Source organism: Phaseolus vulgaris, chromosome 2 (assembly GCF_000499845.2).
Source record: "Phaseolus vulgaris cultivar G19833 chromosome 2, P. vulgaris v2.0, whole genome shotgun sequence".
Lineage (NCBI taxonomy): Eukaryota > Viridiplantae > Streptophyta > Magnoliopsida > Fabales > Fabaceae > Phaseolus > Phaseolus vulgaris.
Window position 1 is genome coordinate 29,472,990 of NC_023758.2, and position 20,965 is coordinate 29,493,954.

A 20,965-nucleotide genomic window follows, 5' to 3' on the forward strand; every position below is an offset into this window, starting at 1 on the left:
GGCTCTTCTTATTGTAACCAAGCGGCAGCCCATTCCCTTTTGGCACTGCTTTAAGTAATATATATATATATATATATATATATATATATATATATATATATATATCCTTGTACCCTCCTTTTAATAATAAGAAACATTTTTCTTTGCTTCTTCACTTGCTGTGCGATACATCGGTACAATAGGGTTTTCATAATCTCTCTTTTTCTTGCTTACCTTTCACCACGATCACTGTTGTTCATCATCTTTCTTTAGGAAGCCTTACTATGCCTTGATCTCATTCTAATATGGTATTAGAGCTCTTCAATTGAAGAGCTTTGTTGCGTTCTATGATATTTGTTCTTTTCTTCTACAGTTTCTTCTTGTTCATCTTTTTCATTCTTCTTGTTCTTCTTTTCAGTTATGGGAGAGGAACGATCCGACCAGACCTACCTCTCTCTACATCCAAACAAAAACCCAGCGATTTCCTTGGTATCGCCAATCCTAAATTCTACCAACTATCACTCTTGGAGTCGATCGATGATGACAACACCGAGCGCGAAAAACAAAATCGATTTTATCCTTGGGACGCATCCATGCCCTGCTGCAAATCACCCAAACTGGTCGGCATGGAAACGTTGTAACAACATGGTTGTTTCTTGGTTAGTACATTTTGTCTCGGTCCCTATTAGGCAAAACATTATTTGGATGGACTTAGCCATAGATATCTGGAACGATTTAAAAACTAGGTATTCACAAGGGGATCTTTTTAGAATTTCTGATTTACAAATGGATGTTGCCACCCTGTGTCAAGGGGATCAATGTTGCCACCCTGTGTTAAGGGGATCAATCTGTAACTGAGTATTTTACCAAGCTTAGAGTTATCTGGGATGAAATCGAGAATTTTAGGCCTAATCCTGTTTGCACTTGCAAGATAACTTGTTCTTGTTCTGTTATGACTATTATCAATCAAAGAAAACTTGAAGATAGGGTTATGCAATTTTTACAAGGGCTAAATGATCAATATCATAATATAAAGTCTCATGTTCTTCTTTGGAACCCATACCGCCTATCACCAAAATTTTCTCTCTTGTGGTGCAACAAGAACGCCAATTGATCAATAATTCGTTGATCGCCAATGTCAATAGTGTTAGTTCTAATCGTAATTCTAGCATCACTTCTGTTACTTGTAATTTCTGCGGTAAAGTGGGGCACACCGAGAATGTTTGTTATAAGAAGAATGGTTTTCCCAACAAAGAAAAAAGGACTTATAAAAGCAACAATAATAGAAAGATTTGTACTCATTGTAGAATGAGTGGTTATACGATTGAAAATTGTTACAAAAAGCATGGTTATCCCCCTGGATACAAATCTTTTAATGGTAAACCCACTCAAGTCCATAGTATTGTTGCTACTAACACTGTTTTTTTTCTTCTGAGAAATGCCAACAAGAACAGGATAATGGGAACGTTCAACTCACCCCAGTGCAGTATCAGATTCTTGTTGATCTCTTCAAACAGAGTCAAAACAATGTTGAAACTAGTAATGTGGGTCAAGCACAGGTGAACCAAATAGAATCTTTCTCGGCTGATTATAGTCACAAGGTGGTTGACCCGTCTTCAACTAGTAAACTTCTTTCTTGTAATAATTTACAATACCTAAAAAGTTGTTGGATCTTAGACTCAGGAGCCACTGATCACATTTGCATCTCCCTTGCTAATTTTGTCTCTTATAAATGCATTAAACCTGTTTTGATCAATCTACCCAATGGTAACAAAGTGTTTGCAAATTACTCTGGAACTGTTGTTTTGAACTGCAAACTTCACCTCAGTAATGTCCTATATGTTCCTCAATTTTCCTTCAATCTTATTTCTGTTTCAAAAATTTCTTCTAATCTCAATTGTAGATTAATTTTTTCCTCCAATGAATGTGTTATATAGGACATTGTAACCAGCGAGAGGATTGGTATAGCTAATGTCATCGCTGGATTATATGTTTTTGACTCTGCTACTTTCTATGATACTGCTGCCAAAACTATTGTCTCTTCCATCAGCTGTCCTGATAAAAACTTTAATCTTTGGCATTATAGAATGGGGCATTTTTCTGATGAAAGATTAGGTGTTTTGAGTTCTCAATACCCTTATGTTTCATTTCATAAAACTGTTGTATGTGATACTTGCCACCGTGCAAAACAAAAGAAACTTCCTTTTGCTTTAAGTGATACTCGGGCTACTCAAAATTTTGAATTGTTACATATGGACATTTGGGGTCCCTGCTCTATTTCCTCTATGCATGGCATTATAGAATGGGGCATTTTTCTGATGAAAGATTAGGTGTTTTGAGTTCTCAATACCCTTATGTTTCATTTCATAAAACTGTTGTATGTGATACTTGCCACCGTGCAAAACAAAAGAAACTTCCTTTTGCTTTAAGTGATACTCGGGCTACTCAAAATTTTGAATTGTTACATATGGACATTTGGGGTCCCTGCTCTATTTCCTCTATGCATGGTCATAAATACTTTTTAACCGTTGTAGATGATTTTTCTCGCTTTACATGGATTATCCCCATGAATAATAAATCTGAAACCAGAACTCATATTGTCAAATTTATTGCTTATGCTGAAAATCAATTTCAAAACAATATCAAAATAATAAGAACCGATAATGATGTTGAATTTGTCATGAAAAACTATTTCTCTTCAAAAGGCATTATGCATCACACTACTTGTGTTGAAACCCTAGAGCAAAATGGTATAGCTGAAAGAAAACATCAACACATTCTTAATGTGACTCGTGCTTTACTCTTTCAAGCAAACTTACCACCTTTGTTTTGGAATTTTGCTATCCTTCATGTCGTGTTTTTGATAAATTGTACTCCTACTCCTCTTTTAAATAATAAAACACCTTATGAAAAACTACATACAAAATTGTGTGATATCTTTGTCTTACGTGTCTTTGGCTGTTTGTGCTACTCTAGCACTATAATTGCTAACCGAAAAAAATTTGATGATCGCTCTATTGCTGGCATTTTTTTAGGTTTTCAACCTAACATTAAAGGTTTCCTTTTTCTAAATTTGAAATCTCTAGACATGTAGTATTTCATGAAAATATCTTTCCCTACAAAATAAATGATGTTCATAATGGTCCAAACATTTTATCTCTCCCTATTCCTTCTAACTATGACAATGTAAATGATCTTACTATTGAAAATTATACTGTTGGAACTGTAAACATTGATACTGTTGATGAGAACCATGTGGCTGACCATACCAACAACAAAATTGATATTGCTGATGAGAACCATGGCACTGACCATACCACCAATGAAATCACCGCTGGTGTATCTGAAGAGCATCTCACTGAGAACATTGATGATATTAAAGAAATAACGGCCACACCACCTAGAAGATCTATGCGACAAAGAAAAATTCCAGCTTATCTGGAAGACTTTCACACAGCTTCTGTAGCAACAAAAAACGTAAGTACAAAATATCCCATCTCTAAGTTCATTTCTTATCAATCTCTATCTCCAAAGTTTAAATTTTTTGTTCTTTCTATTTCATCTAACATGGAGCCAAAAACCTATGAGGAAGCCTCTAAACACTTATGTTGGAAGCATGTTATGCAAGAAGAACTGAATGCCTTAGAGGAAAACCATACTTGGACCATCGCCTCTCTTCCCCCTGGAAAGAAGGCCATTGGATGTCGATGGATATACAAAATCAAACAACATTCTGATGGCACTATCGAAAGATACAAAGCCCGCTTGGTTGCAAAAGGCTACACCCAACTTGAAGGATTGGATTTCTTAAACACTTTTGCTCCAGTTGTAAAGCTAACCACTCTTCGGCTATTGCTTGCACTAGCTGCTGCCCACCAATGGAATCTCAAACAGCTTGATGTCAATAATGCATTCTTGCATGGAGACCTTGATGAAGATGTATACATGAAACCTCCACCGGGAATTTCCTTGCCCACCACAACTAGTGTATGCAAACTGAACCGATCTCTATATGGCCTCAAGCAAGCAGGGAGACAATGGTACGCTAAACTGTCCACCTTTTTAATCTCACAAAATTATGTCATCTCTTATGCCGATCATTCACTTTTCCTAAAACACAATGGCACTAACACTACTGCTCTTCTTGTGTATGTGGATGACATCGTACTTACTGGCAATGATGCTGAGGAAATCTGTCACATTACCAAACTACTGGATGAACACTTTCGAATAAAGAATCTTGGGGACCTACAATACTTTTTAGGACTTGAAGTGGCCCGCAACAGTACAGGGATCCACCTAAGCCAAAGAAAATACACATTGGATCTCTTGCATGAAACCGGAATGCTTGACTGCGCACCTATGCCCACTCCCATGATTCATACCTCTCGGCTATCCATGAATGAAGGCACACCACTATCTGAAACGGAGTCCTCTGCCTACCGGCGACTCATTGGTTGTCTTCTATACCTCACCAACACCAGACCGAACATCACCTTCAACGTTAATAATCTAAGTCAATTCATTACTGCACCTACAAAGGCTCACCAATAAGCAGCTTTTCGAATTCTGAGATACCTCAAATCTGCTCCTGGATCTAGTATTTTCTTCTACACCTCTAATACTGTCCAATTAAAGTCCTTTAGTGACTCTGACTGGGCAACCTGTCCCACCACAAGAAAATCCATAACTGGATTCTCGGTTTATCTGGGCAATTCACTTATTTCTTGGAAATCTAAGAAACAACAAACCATCTCTCGGAGTTCATCAGAAGCTGAATATAGAGCTCTTGCTACCACCACCAGTGAGATACAATGGCTAACATATCTCCTTCAGGACCTTCATGTCTCTTACGTCAAGCCTGCTACTCTATATTGTGACAACCGTTCAGCAATACAAATTGCATCTAATCTTGTTTTCCATGAGCGAACCAATCACATAGAAATTGACTGCCATATTGTTCGCGAAAAAGTCATTGCTGGTCTCCTCAAACTGCTACCCATATCATCCACCATGAAAGTAGCAGACATCTTCACCAAGCCCTTACCTCCAACCACATTCAAGTTCATTCATTCCAAGCTAAGAATGAAAAATATATACTTCCAGCTTGAGGGGGGCTGCTAACATGTTCTGTTTTCTATTCTGTTTTAGTTACTGTAACTGTTTCTTAGTTATAGTTTTTATTCTAGGCTCTTCTTACTATAACCAAGCGGCAGCCCATTCCCTTTTGACACCGCTTTAAGTAATATATATATCCTTGTACCCTCCTTTTAATAAATGAGAAATAAGAAACATTTTTCTTTGCTTCTTCACTTGCTGTGCGATACATCGCTGCAATAGGGTTTTCATAATCCCTCTTTTTCTTGTTGTACCTTTCACCACGATCAATGTTCATCATCTTTCTTCAGGAAGCATTACTATGCCTTGATCTCATTCTAATACAACCCATGATCACTGCACGAATGCACGAACCGCAACCTGCGACCACCGCACGAACCGCAACTGCCGCACAAACCACAACCTACAACCATCACGGAGACTCACGAACCACAATCCACGACCACCGCACGAACACACAACCGCAACCGACAACCACTGTGCGACCTACTCCGCTCGATCGCCACCACCACCGCTCGTCGCGGGTGCCAGGGTGTTTCACGGTGCTGTGAAATGTGCTTGTCGCTCTTGCGCCGACTAGAGGAAACCTAGGTTTGAACTTCATTTTCTTCTTTCTATGACGACACGACAATGGAGAGCGTATAAGAAAATAATGATATTGGAGAGGCGGATGAAAAATAGGTTCTGGAATTGGGGAATAGATTTTCGAAGGACTTTATATACGGATTAATCCGTATGTAACCATATTTGGTTTACATATGGAAAAATCCGTATGTAATGCTTATTCACATACAAAAATTAAATCCATATGTAACACTTATTTTACATACGGATTCAAATCCGTATGTAGTAATCTGTATGTAAATCAACAATTTATACAAACTAAACATCAATTAACTAACCTCATACAAACCAAAGGATCAAGACACAAATCAGAATAAGAGAAAAAAGATAAAGATGTCTTGTCTTAACTATGACCCACGACCTAACCTTTAACTGAGCAAGACCAATTTCTGAAACATCAACCACGCCACCTTTGAATATACTTTGTTCCTATGCTTCCGAATTTCACTTACTATAGCAATCCAAAGTCCTTCTCAAACATCATTAACCGATTTAGCAGCTCTACCCAACTTAAATTGTAAGAAATGATAACATGAGTCATTGTGATCCACAAACACCACTCCTAGCCAAGCATAACACTGACTCCAGACGAGACAAGCTATTTACATTCAAAAAACAAATGACGACTCGTCTCCTCTCCTCTTCCATCCCACACAAACTACACAACATATTTTTGATCACAACCCCACACATTTCCAAATTGACCCTAGTAGTAGCTATCTTATTTGACAACACCCACCAAACAGTGACTTGAACAGGGGGTAGAACTTTGCACCTCCACAACCTGTCGTACAAATAGTTATTTTCCCCCTCTAAATCAATGTAAAATATAAAATTTTACATGATCTTACACCTTTATATTTTGAATCAATGTCTGTAAAGTTGAGAAAAGTTGAGTGGTATATTGTAATTTTTTTCATAAAATATAACTTTGTATGGTCTCATCTTTAGGTTCCTGCCTCTGCACGCCATCCTGATCCCTTGTCTTTTTCAGCTTGGATGTGTTTCGTGGCAACATTGCAATCAACATTATTGACACTATTCATGGAACTAGATCCACATGCATGGAAGATTAATTTATCTACTTCAAATTGGTTGTTCTTTATATGCAGAAAGTGTGTTGATGATTAATTTTACATTAGAAAGAAAAGTTATAGAATTAAATGCATATCAATGATCGACTAATTAAGTATTAAAATTTCATATTGCAAATGACATAATTAATGTATGCTGGGAGTTATGGGATTTGCAGTATTATTCTTTATCCAAGCATGGTTCATCTTACTCAAAGGTCCTCACTTCTGTGTAATGTTCAATCCTCTTTTGATGGGGATTGTGACAATATTGACTCCTTTATTACTGCATGAGGAAGTATACTTTAGAAGGTAATGTTGAATGACCAACACATAATTAATTAACTTGTTCCCAAAAAGTTATGGTCCATTTATTGTGAAAAAAAATGTTTTTTTTTGTTACATAAGTTTTTGATAATTACAAATTTGTTTGATATATGCAGGTGACTTCTTGTACAACGAGCAGAATCATGCAATAATGTGATCAGTTAGGGATATCACAAGTAGTTGTCAATGATATTTGACACTTTGACTACACAATAAACAACAATTTTATTAACTTACATCTACAAGTACATTTATAGATAAATAAAAATTAATAATTAGAATTATTTTCTTACCGAAGGTTCTGCAGTAGGTTTCAGAAGGTGTCTAGACCAAGCTACAAATGTTTAAAAGGTTCGTGTCACATTAATTACCTCAGCCGTCGACATAGGAATTGCAACATCACTAATGCGATCTTTCTCGACCATGAACTTGACCATATAAGGGGGGAGGAGCCACATTATGTAACATAGTGACTTGTTCAAAGACATTTCATAAGGCCATCAATCGATAAATAGAATTGTCATCCACATATGATTCGCATTGACTTATGGAGCCAATGTCATCCCCTCATGGATTATCAGTGGCACAACTTCTTTTTGTGCTAACTCTATTTGTGGGAGGCACAAAGGTCTTTTGCACAAGAGTTATGTTATGAAACACATAAGGTCTCTAGGTGTTCCTTAAACTTTTTCCTCACCTTTTGACTAACCTCCTCTGTTACCCCCCTTGCGTGCTCTAATGCATCAATTGCAAAATAGCTTCTTTGCTAGATGCCTTAAAGGAGTACTTATGTAAAGATGTTCGAAAGAACTGTGGGATGTCTACCCTTGATCCTGCAACATGCACACAACCAAGGTGCTCAATCTAGGAAGTAAGTTATAAATAACTGGTAAATTGATCATTTAAACCAAACTAAAAAATTGTGATTTCTACTCAAATTATCAAATGAATTCATTCTATTTGTAGTTAAACTAAATTTTTAGAAATTGATCATCTAAAAGTCATTGTCTTTTTATTTTTTTTATCAACCGTCCATTCAAAAATCGTCTTTGTTTAATTTATTTCACCATTTTTAGCAATAGTTCGAATTAAAACCGTTGTATAAAATTTGGTTTATTCACCACTCTGCCACCACATCTTTCTTACGACAAATAGCCAAAAATCCGTCGTTATTAATATTCGTCGTTTGCTAATTTTGCACTAGTGTATGAGAAAACTAGTATAAAAATCACAACATAAATCTTCTTTCCTATATCTTTTTTCATTTCATATTATCTTATTACACTAACTAAAAGAATGAGAGTTTTATGAACCAAGTGATGACGAGTCATTCTTGTGCAATGTTATATGTCCTCTGTACCCGAGTAATTGAAAATGTAAGATTTTGTCTCTCATGACATAATGATAATACCTCACATACCTTCCTCTTTGTACAACGATTTCTTCAACATGTTGATTAATCTAGGAAGTGAGGAAGAGCATACATGGAAAGTCTCCACTCCTAGCCTGGTGACAGTATGATGATCTTAAAGAGTATTTCTAGTTGGTTTTATTTAGAATCTTATTATTGAAATGCACTTTGATGGAATTAGAGACCTTATTAAATAGTGAAGTTAGTAACTCCCTTGCATGTTGTACCATAGGACATTAACTTTATGGATCAAAATCTCAAATGCATTTGTAAGACACGAAAGAAGAAAACAAAAATATAACGAATATTAAGTACCTGAGCTTGATGGTTGTTGATCTTGCTCATATACCTACCAATACCCATATTTCTTCACATACACCTTAACATATTGGTGTTCTCCCTTCTCGAATTTGCCCATGTCCATCATCAGTTTTGTAAATTCCACACTAATAACACCGTTATAAGGTGTGTACCAACTGCAATCATAATGTCGTTCACCAAACTCTTGATGAGACAAATAAAATAGCCACATATGTTCTGAATGATCAATGACTAGATCGCTTCTCAAATCGACTAGAGGAATTCTAACACTATGATCTATGGATCTATAACCAGTCATGTCCCTTTCAATGTCCATGTGAAATATTGCACAACACATTACACCAATCCAATTATCGTCATGCATAACAGAAGAGGTATCAATCCTTATTGAATTGTCCATGCTCACAAATTGATTGTTGAACCACCTAGGCATTTCACTTCCTAAGGTAACACATGCAATATTTGGATGTAATTTGAGACTACACGTGTTTCTTGAGCACCTCGCCTCATAAGATTACACAGTTATGCGTTAGTAGTTATTTTCTGAAGAAATAAAAGAAAGGAAGACGAAGGAAGGAGGATGCACACCTAAAAAAAATGTATCATCCACGAAAAGATCATGATACTACAGTGTTCCCTCTCAACTAATTTGTGGTAGTTGTAAAGGATTAGTCCTACCAGATCTTCATGGGTCAAATATGGTAGTGGAAGCTAGCAAGTTTCTAAGGGAAAGTTTGTTTGCGAAAGGAGAACAAGAAAGCGTTTGAATCGCTTGCAATGTTGTAAGTTTAAATGATACAGTCTGAAAAGGTTATTGAGGTTGGGAAGTGTGGTAAAATTGTTTCCCTCCAAATTTAGGTGTTCTAGGCAACTTAACTTTCCAATGGCATCAGGGATTCGAACTAAGTTACAAAAGCTTAGATCGAGTTCACGCAAACAAGTGAGAGAAGAAGGGAAAGTAGGAGAGGATAACAACAAATAGCTGACTGAGTCTCTTTGTGCTCTGGAATACAACATTTTTTTTTATAAAAGAGGATGTTGATTGGGAAAGAATAGGAGCTTCAACTAAACAAAGTTTTGAACATCCAAAGACATCCAGATAATCAAGATAATTCAAGCCCAATATGGTATTGGGTAAGCTTACTAGGTTTTTGCAATTTCTCAAATTCAAAACATCAAGCTTTTTCAAAAGACCAATCAATGGATTGATTTTTGGGAGCTTTATACATCCTTTAAGTTCTATCTTTTCAAGATTTAGGACCTCTCTAACATCTGACATCTCAACTAAATCTTTGGAGTAAGAGAGATCCAAAAGCTTCAAATTATACAATGGTTACAGTGATTAACAAATAAAAGACAAAATTAATAATGAATTTTGGGCTTTCTTTATTTAGTTAAATAAAAAAAGAGACTAAAAGACAGTGTTTGTCATTTAATTGGTTTATTTTAAAAAAATAGAAAATTAATATACATTACCTTTGTGTCTTCCCATAGTCGTTTAATACTGCTCCCAACAAGGTATAACTGAACTAGTTTTTCTGGCTGAAAACTTTGAGACAAACATTTAAAAGGATATTCTCTCCAATTAAGATATGCTAGTTCATTCGAAAGATGATTAAGATTGCCTGAAAATTCCACATCTTCAACTTAAGGTGTCTAATTTTCGATAGACTGTCTGCCCTCACTATCCCCACAAGCAAATCACATTCAATATATATGACTTCAAGATTTTCAGATGCCTACAACATTATGGAGAAAGAATAACATTGTTATACTTTTCAAAGGGTTTTCATATTCTAGAAAAAATGACAATATAAGATTTATACTCAAATTTTTACCTCATTGTCTAACATAACTTTCTCGAAATCTTTGCAATCCCACGACCTACTCCACTTTAGAGGCTCTTTAGGTGATTTTTCTCTAATAATACTCTGTCCTAAACCTATCAACAACCTGTGTATATAAATATCCACATGTTCACATGTTATGAGAGATTTCTCAATCAGAGATGGTATGCCATTTTCATAATCAAATCCATGGATGCTTAAAATTTCATTATAATATAAGTGATTATGAAGGAAACATGCAATATCAAGAAATATTTTTTTTTCTTCTTCTTCCAACTGATCAAAACTTATATGTAAAACATTCATAACATTTCTATCTTTATTATATCTTAGCCTACCCAATGCACTTCTCCATTATGAGACATTTCGACCAAACAAAGATGATCCAATTACTTCAATTTCCAAGGGATGACCTTGAACATGTGAAAGTACCTCATGTGCCAACTCTTCATAATTGTCCAATATATAATTAACTTAGAAAGCATTTCTACAAAACAAGTGTACAACGATTTCCCAACTCAACAACTGAACTTGATACACATCATCCACTCCATGTGTCTTTAATATATGTTCATCCCTTGAAATTATGATGATTATGCTACCTTCACCTACACATCTACGTATATCTGAGTTTCCCTGTGAACAGCTTAAGTTGTTCACCTTGATCAACATTGTCAAGAATTATAAGTGTTCTTGCATTGTGCAGCTCAGTCCACACCAAATATGTTCCATCACTAGCATTACAAATTTCAAGATTTTGCTCGATAAATAGCTGCTGGAATTGGGAAATTAGTTGCTTTTGTTAAAACTTAAGCTATAATGTTAAAATGTTAAAATGCGTCTGGGTAAATATAAAACAGGGTAATGATAGGCATCGCAGATAAGTTCATAAACAGACTCTAGGTTTTCATCCTCCTTATTATGTAATTGTGTGTGGCTCCTTATTATGTGGTTGTGTGTGACTGGGGACTCTGTCATTAGGGAAACTATTGCCTAAAAAACACTCGAACAACCACAACACATCTATCCACCAAAATGTTCAGAGTACCACAATTTGTCACCACTTATCTCTTCCTCGCATATTTCTATTTTTGTGAATGTTTATGAACAAAGTAATACTGTAGTCTTAGAGCAATCCCCTTGGGAACATAGGCATTGACTTCTCACTGTATAAACATTTTAATGTAAGTTTTATAATTATGATTAATTTATATTCATATTTTACAATTGCTATCATATATCTAATTTGAACTTATTTTTATTGAACATGATCTGTTTCCTATTTAAAAGACTTGTACTTCTTATTTTGATTATGCATATCGTTCTTGAATTTCTTTTATGTGGTGCAATTTAAAAATTTATACAATTATGCCCTCTAATAATATTATTGTTTTTAAATGTTAAACAAATTACCATTATTAACTGAGTTTAAAAAACTGTATTTTTCTAATTTATAAAGAGGTACATTTTTATTGGCTTAATATATATGACTAGGTTCTTTTAGCTTGATAAGATAATTTGATCATTAGACTAAAATAGGACAATTAGATTCTCTAACCAATTGAGAATATATTTTTTAAAATTTTATTATTATTTGATTTTTTTTTTTTAATTTTAATTGATTTTAGTAGTATAGTAGATAACCAAATGGGAAAAAAATATTTGAGAACAGACGTCATTTTGCCTGTTTTAAGTTGCTTGCTTGATATCTGTGTTGTTTATTATAATTCTGCATCTAATTGTTCAATGCGGCGTCGCATTTTATTATACAAATAACATTTTGCATATGCAGAATAAATAATCAAACTGCAACTGGTTCAAGGAACACAGATCCATGAGCATCGTATTATTATTTAACCATCTTTTTCGAGAAATATTTTTCCCTCCATGAAACGCAGAAAAAATTTGCTTGAAATTTATGTCGCGATCAAATAAATAATCACAAACATTAAAGCAGAGGTATAGAAAACATCCCTAGCAAAAATCAGCACACTCGAGAGCAACAGTTTGGTAATATATATTTGATCCATGGTGATAGATAGCACTGCTGGGATAAACTAAGTGAGAATAGGACTATACAAAGTAAACCAAAGAAAAAGTTGTATTACAATGAAGGCAGTACCAAATTCATAGGATCTCCAGGGATGCACACACCCGTTGACTGAAAGGCTATTTACCATTGGGAGAAGTGAGTCTATTTTCGTCTACATCATGCTTCGATGTAGAATCCCCACCCATCAATTCCGAGAAGCCCTCCACCTTCACAGGAGGGGCTCTAACCATGCTAATGTTCCTATATACACAAACAATGAAGTCTTAGTAAAGATAGATATAACATAAAAGCCACCCTAACAGCAGCATTCATTTATTTTAAATAACTTACGGCGACTGCATTGAAGGAATCTGCAAGGAACTCATCTGTCTAAACTGAGTGCCAGATTGAGGATGGAAATTTGACATTGCAGCAATCTGCTGCTGCTGCGACTGTTGCTGCCTAAACTGCATTTGGGGATGTCTAGAAGTGAAGACATTACCATCAATTGGTAAATCTTGGTTTTCAATCTTGACTTGAACCAGCGGTCTTTCCTTATCCATATCCATAGCAGGGCGAGTAGCTGCAGCACGCCTTCTCATTCTCTCAATTTGCTGTTGCTGATGAAAAGCCATATTTTGGGAATGAATCATCTGCTGCATCTGTGGATGCATTTGCCTCTGCATTTGAACCTGCACATTAACAATGCATTGGGTAATACTGCATTACATGAATCATTAATCAATCTAGCAGATAACATATTGAAAAATTCTGAATGAGGAACAAAATCAATTAGGCAAATAGGATGCAAACCAGTCACAAGTTCATATAAATGACACAGGCAAAAAAAAAAATCAATCAGCACAAATTCTCTTCCTTCACATTATACCATAATTGAGGAAGGGCAGGGCAAATACATTTTTCTAACATGTTCCAAATCTCAAAAGTACTAAATGTCAAATCATCATCATCTCCATCTGCTCAGGAAGAAAAAAGTAATAACAATGTAAACAAAACAAGAGAATATGAACAAAATACATTAAATATAGCACCCAGTACTATAAATTGGATATGAGCAAAATATGCAGCAGCCACAGATTTAAATTAGCATGTGAACTGCAACCTTGTAATGTTCATATTCAAATAGCATTCAAAGTGAAGAAAAATAATTTTTGACGAATGATATAAATAATGGTCACTGGCGAAAGCAAAATAAAATCACAGTTCAGCATGATGCATGGTGTAATTCTGTTTTGAGGAAGCACCAAATACATCTACAAAAGTGCAGGGTTCTCTAAGATCCAAAGTAAGGAAATTCGCTCTACGTCTCACTGCAAGTCCCCCTGATCATGTACATGCATCATACAAGTGGCTTACAGCATTAAATAATGGACAAAGAAGTATATGTAAATACTTGTTGAGGTAGCCGAAGGGAACTCTGCTGTTGTTGCTGCAGCTGGGGCTGCATTCCATGAACTTGTTGCTGACTGTGTTGTACATTATTCTTGGAGCCATCTTTAACCACATCCACTAATGGTGCAAAATTACTGTGAGCAAGAGCAGAAGATGTTAAAATGCGTCCAGGTAAATAAAAATCAGGGTATGATAGGCATTGCAAATAAGTCTATAAACAGACTCTAGGTCTTCATTCTCCTTATTATGTGGTTGTGTATGGCTGGGGACTCAGCCATCAGGTAAACTATTGCCTAAAAAACCCTCAAACAACCACAATGCATCTATCCACCAAAATGTTCACAGTGCCACAACCACTTATCTCTTCCTCTCCCTCGCAGATTTCTATTTTTGTGAATGTTTATGAACAAAGTAATACTATAGTCTTAGAGCAATCCCCTTGGGAACATATCAATGCAGAGTAAGATTAACACATTTATTCATGCAGCAAATATTCAGTAGTAAAACTAAACACAGGAAAAGTGTCTAAAACTCACCTAAAACCCACTGTTTTAAGCAACATCTTCAGAAGCTCAATGAGCGAGCACTGTTTCTTATAACTATCAGCAAGCACTTTCAAATTCGTTCCTATTTTACAAATCCGTTCGCTCAGTATTTCAGAGAAGTCCTCGACCGAACCTTCCATGGCACCTTCAAACCCCACACCCAACAAGATCCGCGCCACCGCCTTCTGAGACAATTTTGCTGCCTGCTGGGGGCCAACAACCTTCCCACTTCCCTCAGCTACAAATTTTCCACGGCTCACGCCTCCTCCATGCTCCACACTACCAGGCTCAGGCCTAATCCCGAGCCTCTCCATCATAACGGAACTTCTAGTCGCTGCAATAGGAGGCAAAGTATCAAGAACACTAAACACCTTCCCCTTCTGGTTACCACTATTTCCCACTCTATCACTCAACGGAAGCGCGCTATCAGGCACGCAGTTCAACGCGAACGCAATCTCGGGAAAAACAACGGAATCACCATCATCAACAACAGCTAAACCACCACCGTTCGGCTGCAGCGCGTGATCCGCAACCGAATTCACATCCTCCTTAAACGCCAGGCGCCGTTTCTTATGATTAGTAACGTACGTAAGATACGAAGCCATCTCCGCCGGCGAACGCGATTCGCCGGAAACTAAATTCTTACTAGCCTTGTACTTATCAATCACCTGACTGTACCACGTTTCCGGCAATTCAGATTCAATGTACCTGGATCCGGAAGCGGAGGCCGTTTTATTAGATTGATTCTGCGTGAAATTGAAGAAATGTGAATATGGAGAAGGAATTAAAAGAGAAGGGCGCGAAAGAGAAGAGATAGGGTTTTACGTACCTTGGAGTCGTGCGAGGGAGTGCCAAGGGTGAAGTAGATGTCGTCGGCGTGCAATTGGAGGTAGGTAGGGTTGAGGCGTTGGAGAGAGGAGTTAGGGTTCGGGGAGAGAGAAGCGGTGGCTTTGTCGAAGAGAAGCGCGCGGACCCTGAGTTGGAGAGGGGCGTGAGAGGAGGAGGTGATGAAGGAGTCCCAGGCGGAAGGGGAAGTGAGGAAGGGTGCGAAGCCGGCGTAGGTGGAGTCGCCGAGCCAGGTTCGCCACACACCGCAAATGTCGAGCTTCCGTGCCAGTTCGTAACCGCGGCCGTCCTCCCCCAGCAGAGCCATTGGCGGTGCCACCGCTCAACTCAGTTTGGAACACCTTCGTTTTGGTCAAACAAACGCTTTTCTCTTCTGGACTCACTCTCCTCTTCCTCACACTGGACTGGCCCGTTTCACTTTGTGAAGGAAAAGATAACATAAATTATCATTGTTATTTTATGCATTTATTTCATCTCCTAAACAGTTCCTTTAGAAATTATTATTATTATTATTTATTAACAATGTGATATTATTTAGTTAGGAGATTTTCCTCTTTAACAACTGCTTTCAATTTTTTTTCTACTTTATCTTATATCAATTTTTTATTTTATTTCATTATCATTATCATAAACATTATCTCTGTGATTTTCTATTTTTTCTAAAATATTTGTTAGGGAGGGAGGGATTAGAATTGAAAGATATATGGAATTTTGAATATTTCAATCATTTTCTATTTCTTAAAATATTTACTAAATAACTAATTATTCTTATAATTAATTAAAAATTATTATTTTTTAAATAATTTACTGTTTTCCTTTCTTAAAAATAGTTATTAAATTTAAATTTTAAATGAGAAGTAGTTTCTCAAACGTAAAACAAGAGACTCTATTAAATATAAAATAGTTGATTAGACTAAAAACATTCTCTCTTATAGCACTATTTATACTTTTATTTCTCTATCTAGTACTTTTTTTTTCATATTTAACATTCTTTTGTTTTTATTTTCTTATCTAACACTATTTCAAAAGTAAATAAATAAATAAAATTAAAAAATGATAATTTTAATTTTGAATGCATTAAAAAAATAAATATTTTTAATGTTTAAAATAGTTAGAAATATAATTAATGAATAAAAAAATAAGTTTTTACAAAAATAAAAATAAAAATGTTTAGTTTAATTTTTTTAAGAATGAAGAAAATCAAAAATTAAACTCTACAACAACATAAAAGTTGAATCTATAAACAAAAGTTAGTATTTATTTTTATCATTATTGATGATATAATCATGTTAATTTCAAGTAAAAAATACATGACATAATTATAAAAAAAACAAAGTCAAATAATATTAATTAGTAGTGGACACAAATAATATTGAAGTGTTTACCCTAAATGCAAAATTTTAAAAAAAAACTAATGCAAATGGTACACTTAATGTTTAAAAAATGAGAAGAAAAAAAATGCAAAAATAAATAATATAGAAAATAAAAACAGCAACAATAAAAATAAAAACAAAAAACAGAAATAAATAAAGAATGACAAAAAATAATAATAACTAAAAACATAAAAAATATAAAATAAAGACAAAATAAGATAAAGATAAAAGATATAAAAAAAATTAAAAACAAATCAAAACAAGATAAAAATAAGAGATATAAGACGATAATAAATAAGTATATGTTGAACATAAAAAGGAAAATAAATGAAAATAAATGAGAGTCATTTAATATTTTGCTCAATGATACATTAAATAGTTTGTGCGAAATGAAACATAATTAATTGACGAGGGGTGGACGATTCAGTAATGTTGGGACACATTCATTTTTGTGTGTATTGATGTTTGACAATATGAATATTTTTTGTTTGACAATAATCAGAATAATAATTATATGTATAATAATAATAACAAAACAATAAAATTTATAATTAAACTTGTGTGGTGTAGTGGGGATAATGTTAAAATATGATTTTTGAATTCATAGTCTTATTCTAGTATTTTCTTTTGTCTAGCCACTACTTAATTGATATAAATTTTTTTTATGCACTTCCAAGCATGAGTTTAATGTTCGTTTAGCATACTTTAAACTTTCAGATCATTTTTTGTGAGTGATGGAATAGGGTTTGCTAGAACAATGCTAGTAGTGTCTTTTTTTTTTTACCAATACTAATTTATGATAGTTAGTCAACATTATTGGTAATGAGATGTACTTAAACTATTTTTTAATTTTTGTGATCACAAAGAAGATACGAAGTGATATTTTAGTACACTTATTAATAAAAATAACATATGTAATTAATATTATAGTCTTGCAAGTTGAAATATTAATATATTGTTAAAATGAGGTCTAAAGGAGTTTTATTTGTCTTGAAAGATGTGAAGGTAAATTTTGAAAGAGGAATATAAATAGAGATGATTTAGCGGTTTAATCGGCAGAGAGAGATAAGAGTATGGCAGAAGAAGAAGAAGAAGCAGGTGTAAACCACGTGGTCCTCTTACCGGGACCATTGCAAGGCAACGTAAACTCCATGATGAAGCTGGCGCAGCTTCTAGCTCTGCATCACTTCCACGTCACCTTCCTCACCACCGATTTCATCCACCGCCGCCTCCACCGTTTCGCCGACATCCAGGCTCTTTCACAAACCTACCCGAACCTCGAACTCAAGACTATCTCCGATGGCCTCCCCGATGATCATCCTCGTTCCGATAACGCATTAGCTGACCTCTATTCTTTCTTGAACTCGCACGCAAAACCTCTCATCAGAGACATTCTTGTCTCCCAAACTGCTGCAAAGCCCAAGGTCACGTGCCTCATTGGTGATGGATTCCTTGGAGGCCTCACCGCTGACGTGGCGGATGAGGTTGGGATACCGCTCATTCATTTTCGCGCCATCAGCGCTTCATGCTTCTGGGCTTTGTTCTGTGCTCCAAATCTCTTTGAATCCAATCAACTTCCGATCAGAGGTATAAAACTATAAATTATAATATAGATAAATAGATAGATAGATATAGTAGTACTTGTTTGTGAAAGTGATCAAACCTAAAAATAGTATGTGAGCTTAGATTAAATTAGACCTATTGAGTAGAAGTTGTGTGTTTGTTATCAATTATCATGCTTGATACGATGATAACTGAATTGAAACTTATTGAAGGAGAGGAAGACATGGATCGCGTGATAACCACTCTCCCGGGCATGGAAAACATTCTCCGATGTCGAGATCTCCCGAGTTTCTACCGAGGAACAGAATCCAACCTAGTAGAGCCATTAAAATCCACAGTCTTTGACTGCCATCAAACGCTTCGAGCCCGAGGAGTGATACTGAACACTTTCGAGGATCTAGATGGTCCTCTATTGTCCCAGATGCGTCTCAAGTTTCCTCGAGTCTTCGCCGTTGGTCCTCTCCATGCGCACTTGAACTCCGAAAGAGTATTCGATGCCAAACCGACGCCGTCCATGAGTTCTTTCTGGGAAGTGGATAGAAGTTGCTTGACTTGGCTTGACTCTCAGCCGTTGAAATCGGTGTTATATGTCAGCTTCGGTAGCATCACTACCATCACAAGGGAGAGGCTCATGGAGTTTTGGTACGGATTGGTGAACAGCAAGAAGAGGTTCCTGTGGGTGATTCGGCCTGATATGGTGGCGGGAGAAGACAATAATGACCGGGTACCGGCTGAGCTGGAGGAAGGGACTAAAGAGAGGGGGTTCATAGTAGGGTGGGCACCACAAGAGGAGGTGCTGGAACACAAGGCCATTGGTGGGTTCTTGACACACAGTGGGTGGAACTCAACCTTGGAGAGTGTGGTGGCTGGTGTGCCCATGATTTGCTGGCCATACTTTGCAGATCAGCAGATTAACAGCAGGTTTGTGAGTGAGGTTTGGAAAGTAGGGTTGGACATGAAAGATGTGTGTGATAGAGATGTTGTGGAGAAGATGGTAAATGATCTCATGGTTCATAGGAGGGAGGAGTTTCTCAATTCAGCTAAAGCAATGGCTAAGTTGGCTCACAAGAGTGTGAGTCCAGGTGGTTCCTCTTACTCCAGTCTCCTGGATTTGATTCAGTACATTAAATCAACCAGCAGGGAAAATAATTAACACTGCCACAATTCATCAAGTTTTCTTCTTGAAAACAAAATCCAAATTGGGATCCTTTAGAATCAATTCCGTTTACCATTTTCCACCAACTAAATTCAGTTTTTATTTTGGGGGTTGTGTCACATTTTGATTTGGTTGGTTCTTTATTTCATTTTGCGTGTATAACTCTTTCTGATGCTTTGGATATCAACTTTGCAGAAACGGTGCATCTTAATGGCAGTATATTGAAAAGGAAATTTATCTTTTGACATCACTGTTCATTAAATATATTCATTTAACAATTTTTTTAATAAAATATTATATAATAATAGAATATTAATATATACAGTTGTAGAGTGAATATAGAAAATTAACAATAATGTAAAAGTATCATGGTTTTTACTGTTGTGTTGTAAATCTATCACAAGCTAATAATAATAATAAATATGAAATGTTAAAGACTTTATCATTACTATATTAATAGACATTATTAAATGATTGTCTTTTTAAAGAATTTGTTATAATATATTTTTCCTTTTCATAGTGACAGCGACGTCCTGTATGGATACCTCATGCAGAAGACAGAAGGGTGAGAGAAAGAAAAAGTGTCAAATTTTCTGTAATATTTTATGAAAAATTATAGTTTTATATTCTTAGAATTGTATACAATATTCTTGTGATAAATTTATATATATATATATATATAAATATATATATATATATATGATAAATTTATGATAAGAAAAAATATTAAAATAATAATATTAAGAATTGGGGTGTGATTGTATAAAAAATTAAATTATAAATATATTATGATATTTCCGTGTAGCTTGAGCGTGTTTCACAAATTTTGATGTGGTCATCCGATCACTGACCCTAAAATGTCGGTGTGTTTTTCATATAAAAAATGTACATAAGTTTACTCGATGGATCTAACTCCCATAATATATTGTATTTAAATTAATAAATAAATAATTTTAAATAATTTTTTTTTGAATAAATTTACCTTTTAATTTATTAAATTAATTTTTTATTTATTTAAATGTATTAAGTAAATGATTTTACATTATTATCATTACAATATATGTGTAATATAAGTAAAAAAAATAGTAATAGTCTGATTTTTAATAAAATTTGAATTTTAATCATATTATTAAATATTTCATTAAATAAATATATATTTTTAAAATAATATATTTAGACAGATGATTAATGTTTTAATTTAAACACTATCTCAGAGGTTTTTCAGGTGGAGGTGATATTACAAGAAAAAATAGTTTTAACGAGGATTTATTTTTACATTATCTAGGGTTAAAACCTCCATTAAGTCATTTATCCAGGGTTGTAGTTTCCCCCGCTAA

The 20,965-nt window shown here is 35.2% G+C and overlaps 2 protein-coding genes and 1 long non-coding RNA gene across 3 annotated transcripts; 2 read left to right on the forward strand and 1 right to left on the reverse strand.

Moving 5' to 3' along the window:
- The first annotated feature begins 122 nt into the window (after window positions 1-122).
- Window positions 123-965, forward strand: LOC137811305 (uncharacterized). The gene is made up of 2 exons (XR_011081048.1): window positions 123-287; window positions 398-965. It is a non-coding gene; the product is annotated as an uncharacterized lncRNA (long non-coding RNA).
- An 11,728-nt stretch (window positions 966-12,693) lies between these two features.
- On the reverse strand, window positions 12,694-16,019 carry LOC137811306 (uncharacterized). The gene is made up of 5 exons (XM_068612994.1): window positions 15,520-16,019; window positions 14,682-15,436; window positions 14,147-14,279; window positions 13,084-13,424; window positions 12,694-12,993 (listed from the first exon to the last, which is right to left on the reverse strand). Exons 1-5 carry the CDS (start codon window positions 15,841-15,843, stop codon window positions 12,870-12,872), a joined length of 1,677 nt encoding a protein of 558 aa, XP_068469095.1. The 5' UTR covers window positions 15,844-16,019; the 3' UTR covers window positions 12,694-12,869.
- A 1,870-nt stretch (window positions 16,020-17,889) lies between these two features.
- On the forward strand, window positions 17,890-19,873 carry LOC137811307 (7-deoxyloganetic acid glucosyltransferase-like). Its single transcript, XM_068612996.1, has 2 exons — window positions 17,890-18,496; window positions 18,685-19,873. Exons 1-2 carry the CDS (start codon window positions 17,983-17,985, stop codon window positions 19,623-19,625), a joined length of 1,455 nt encoding a protein of 484 aa, XP_068469097.1. The 5' UTR covers window positions 17,890-17,982; the 3' UTR covers window positions 19,626-19,873.
- Window positions 19,874-20,965: the final 1,092 nt, after the last annotated feature.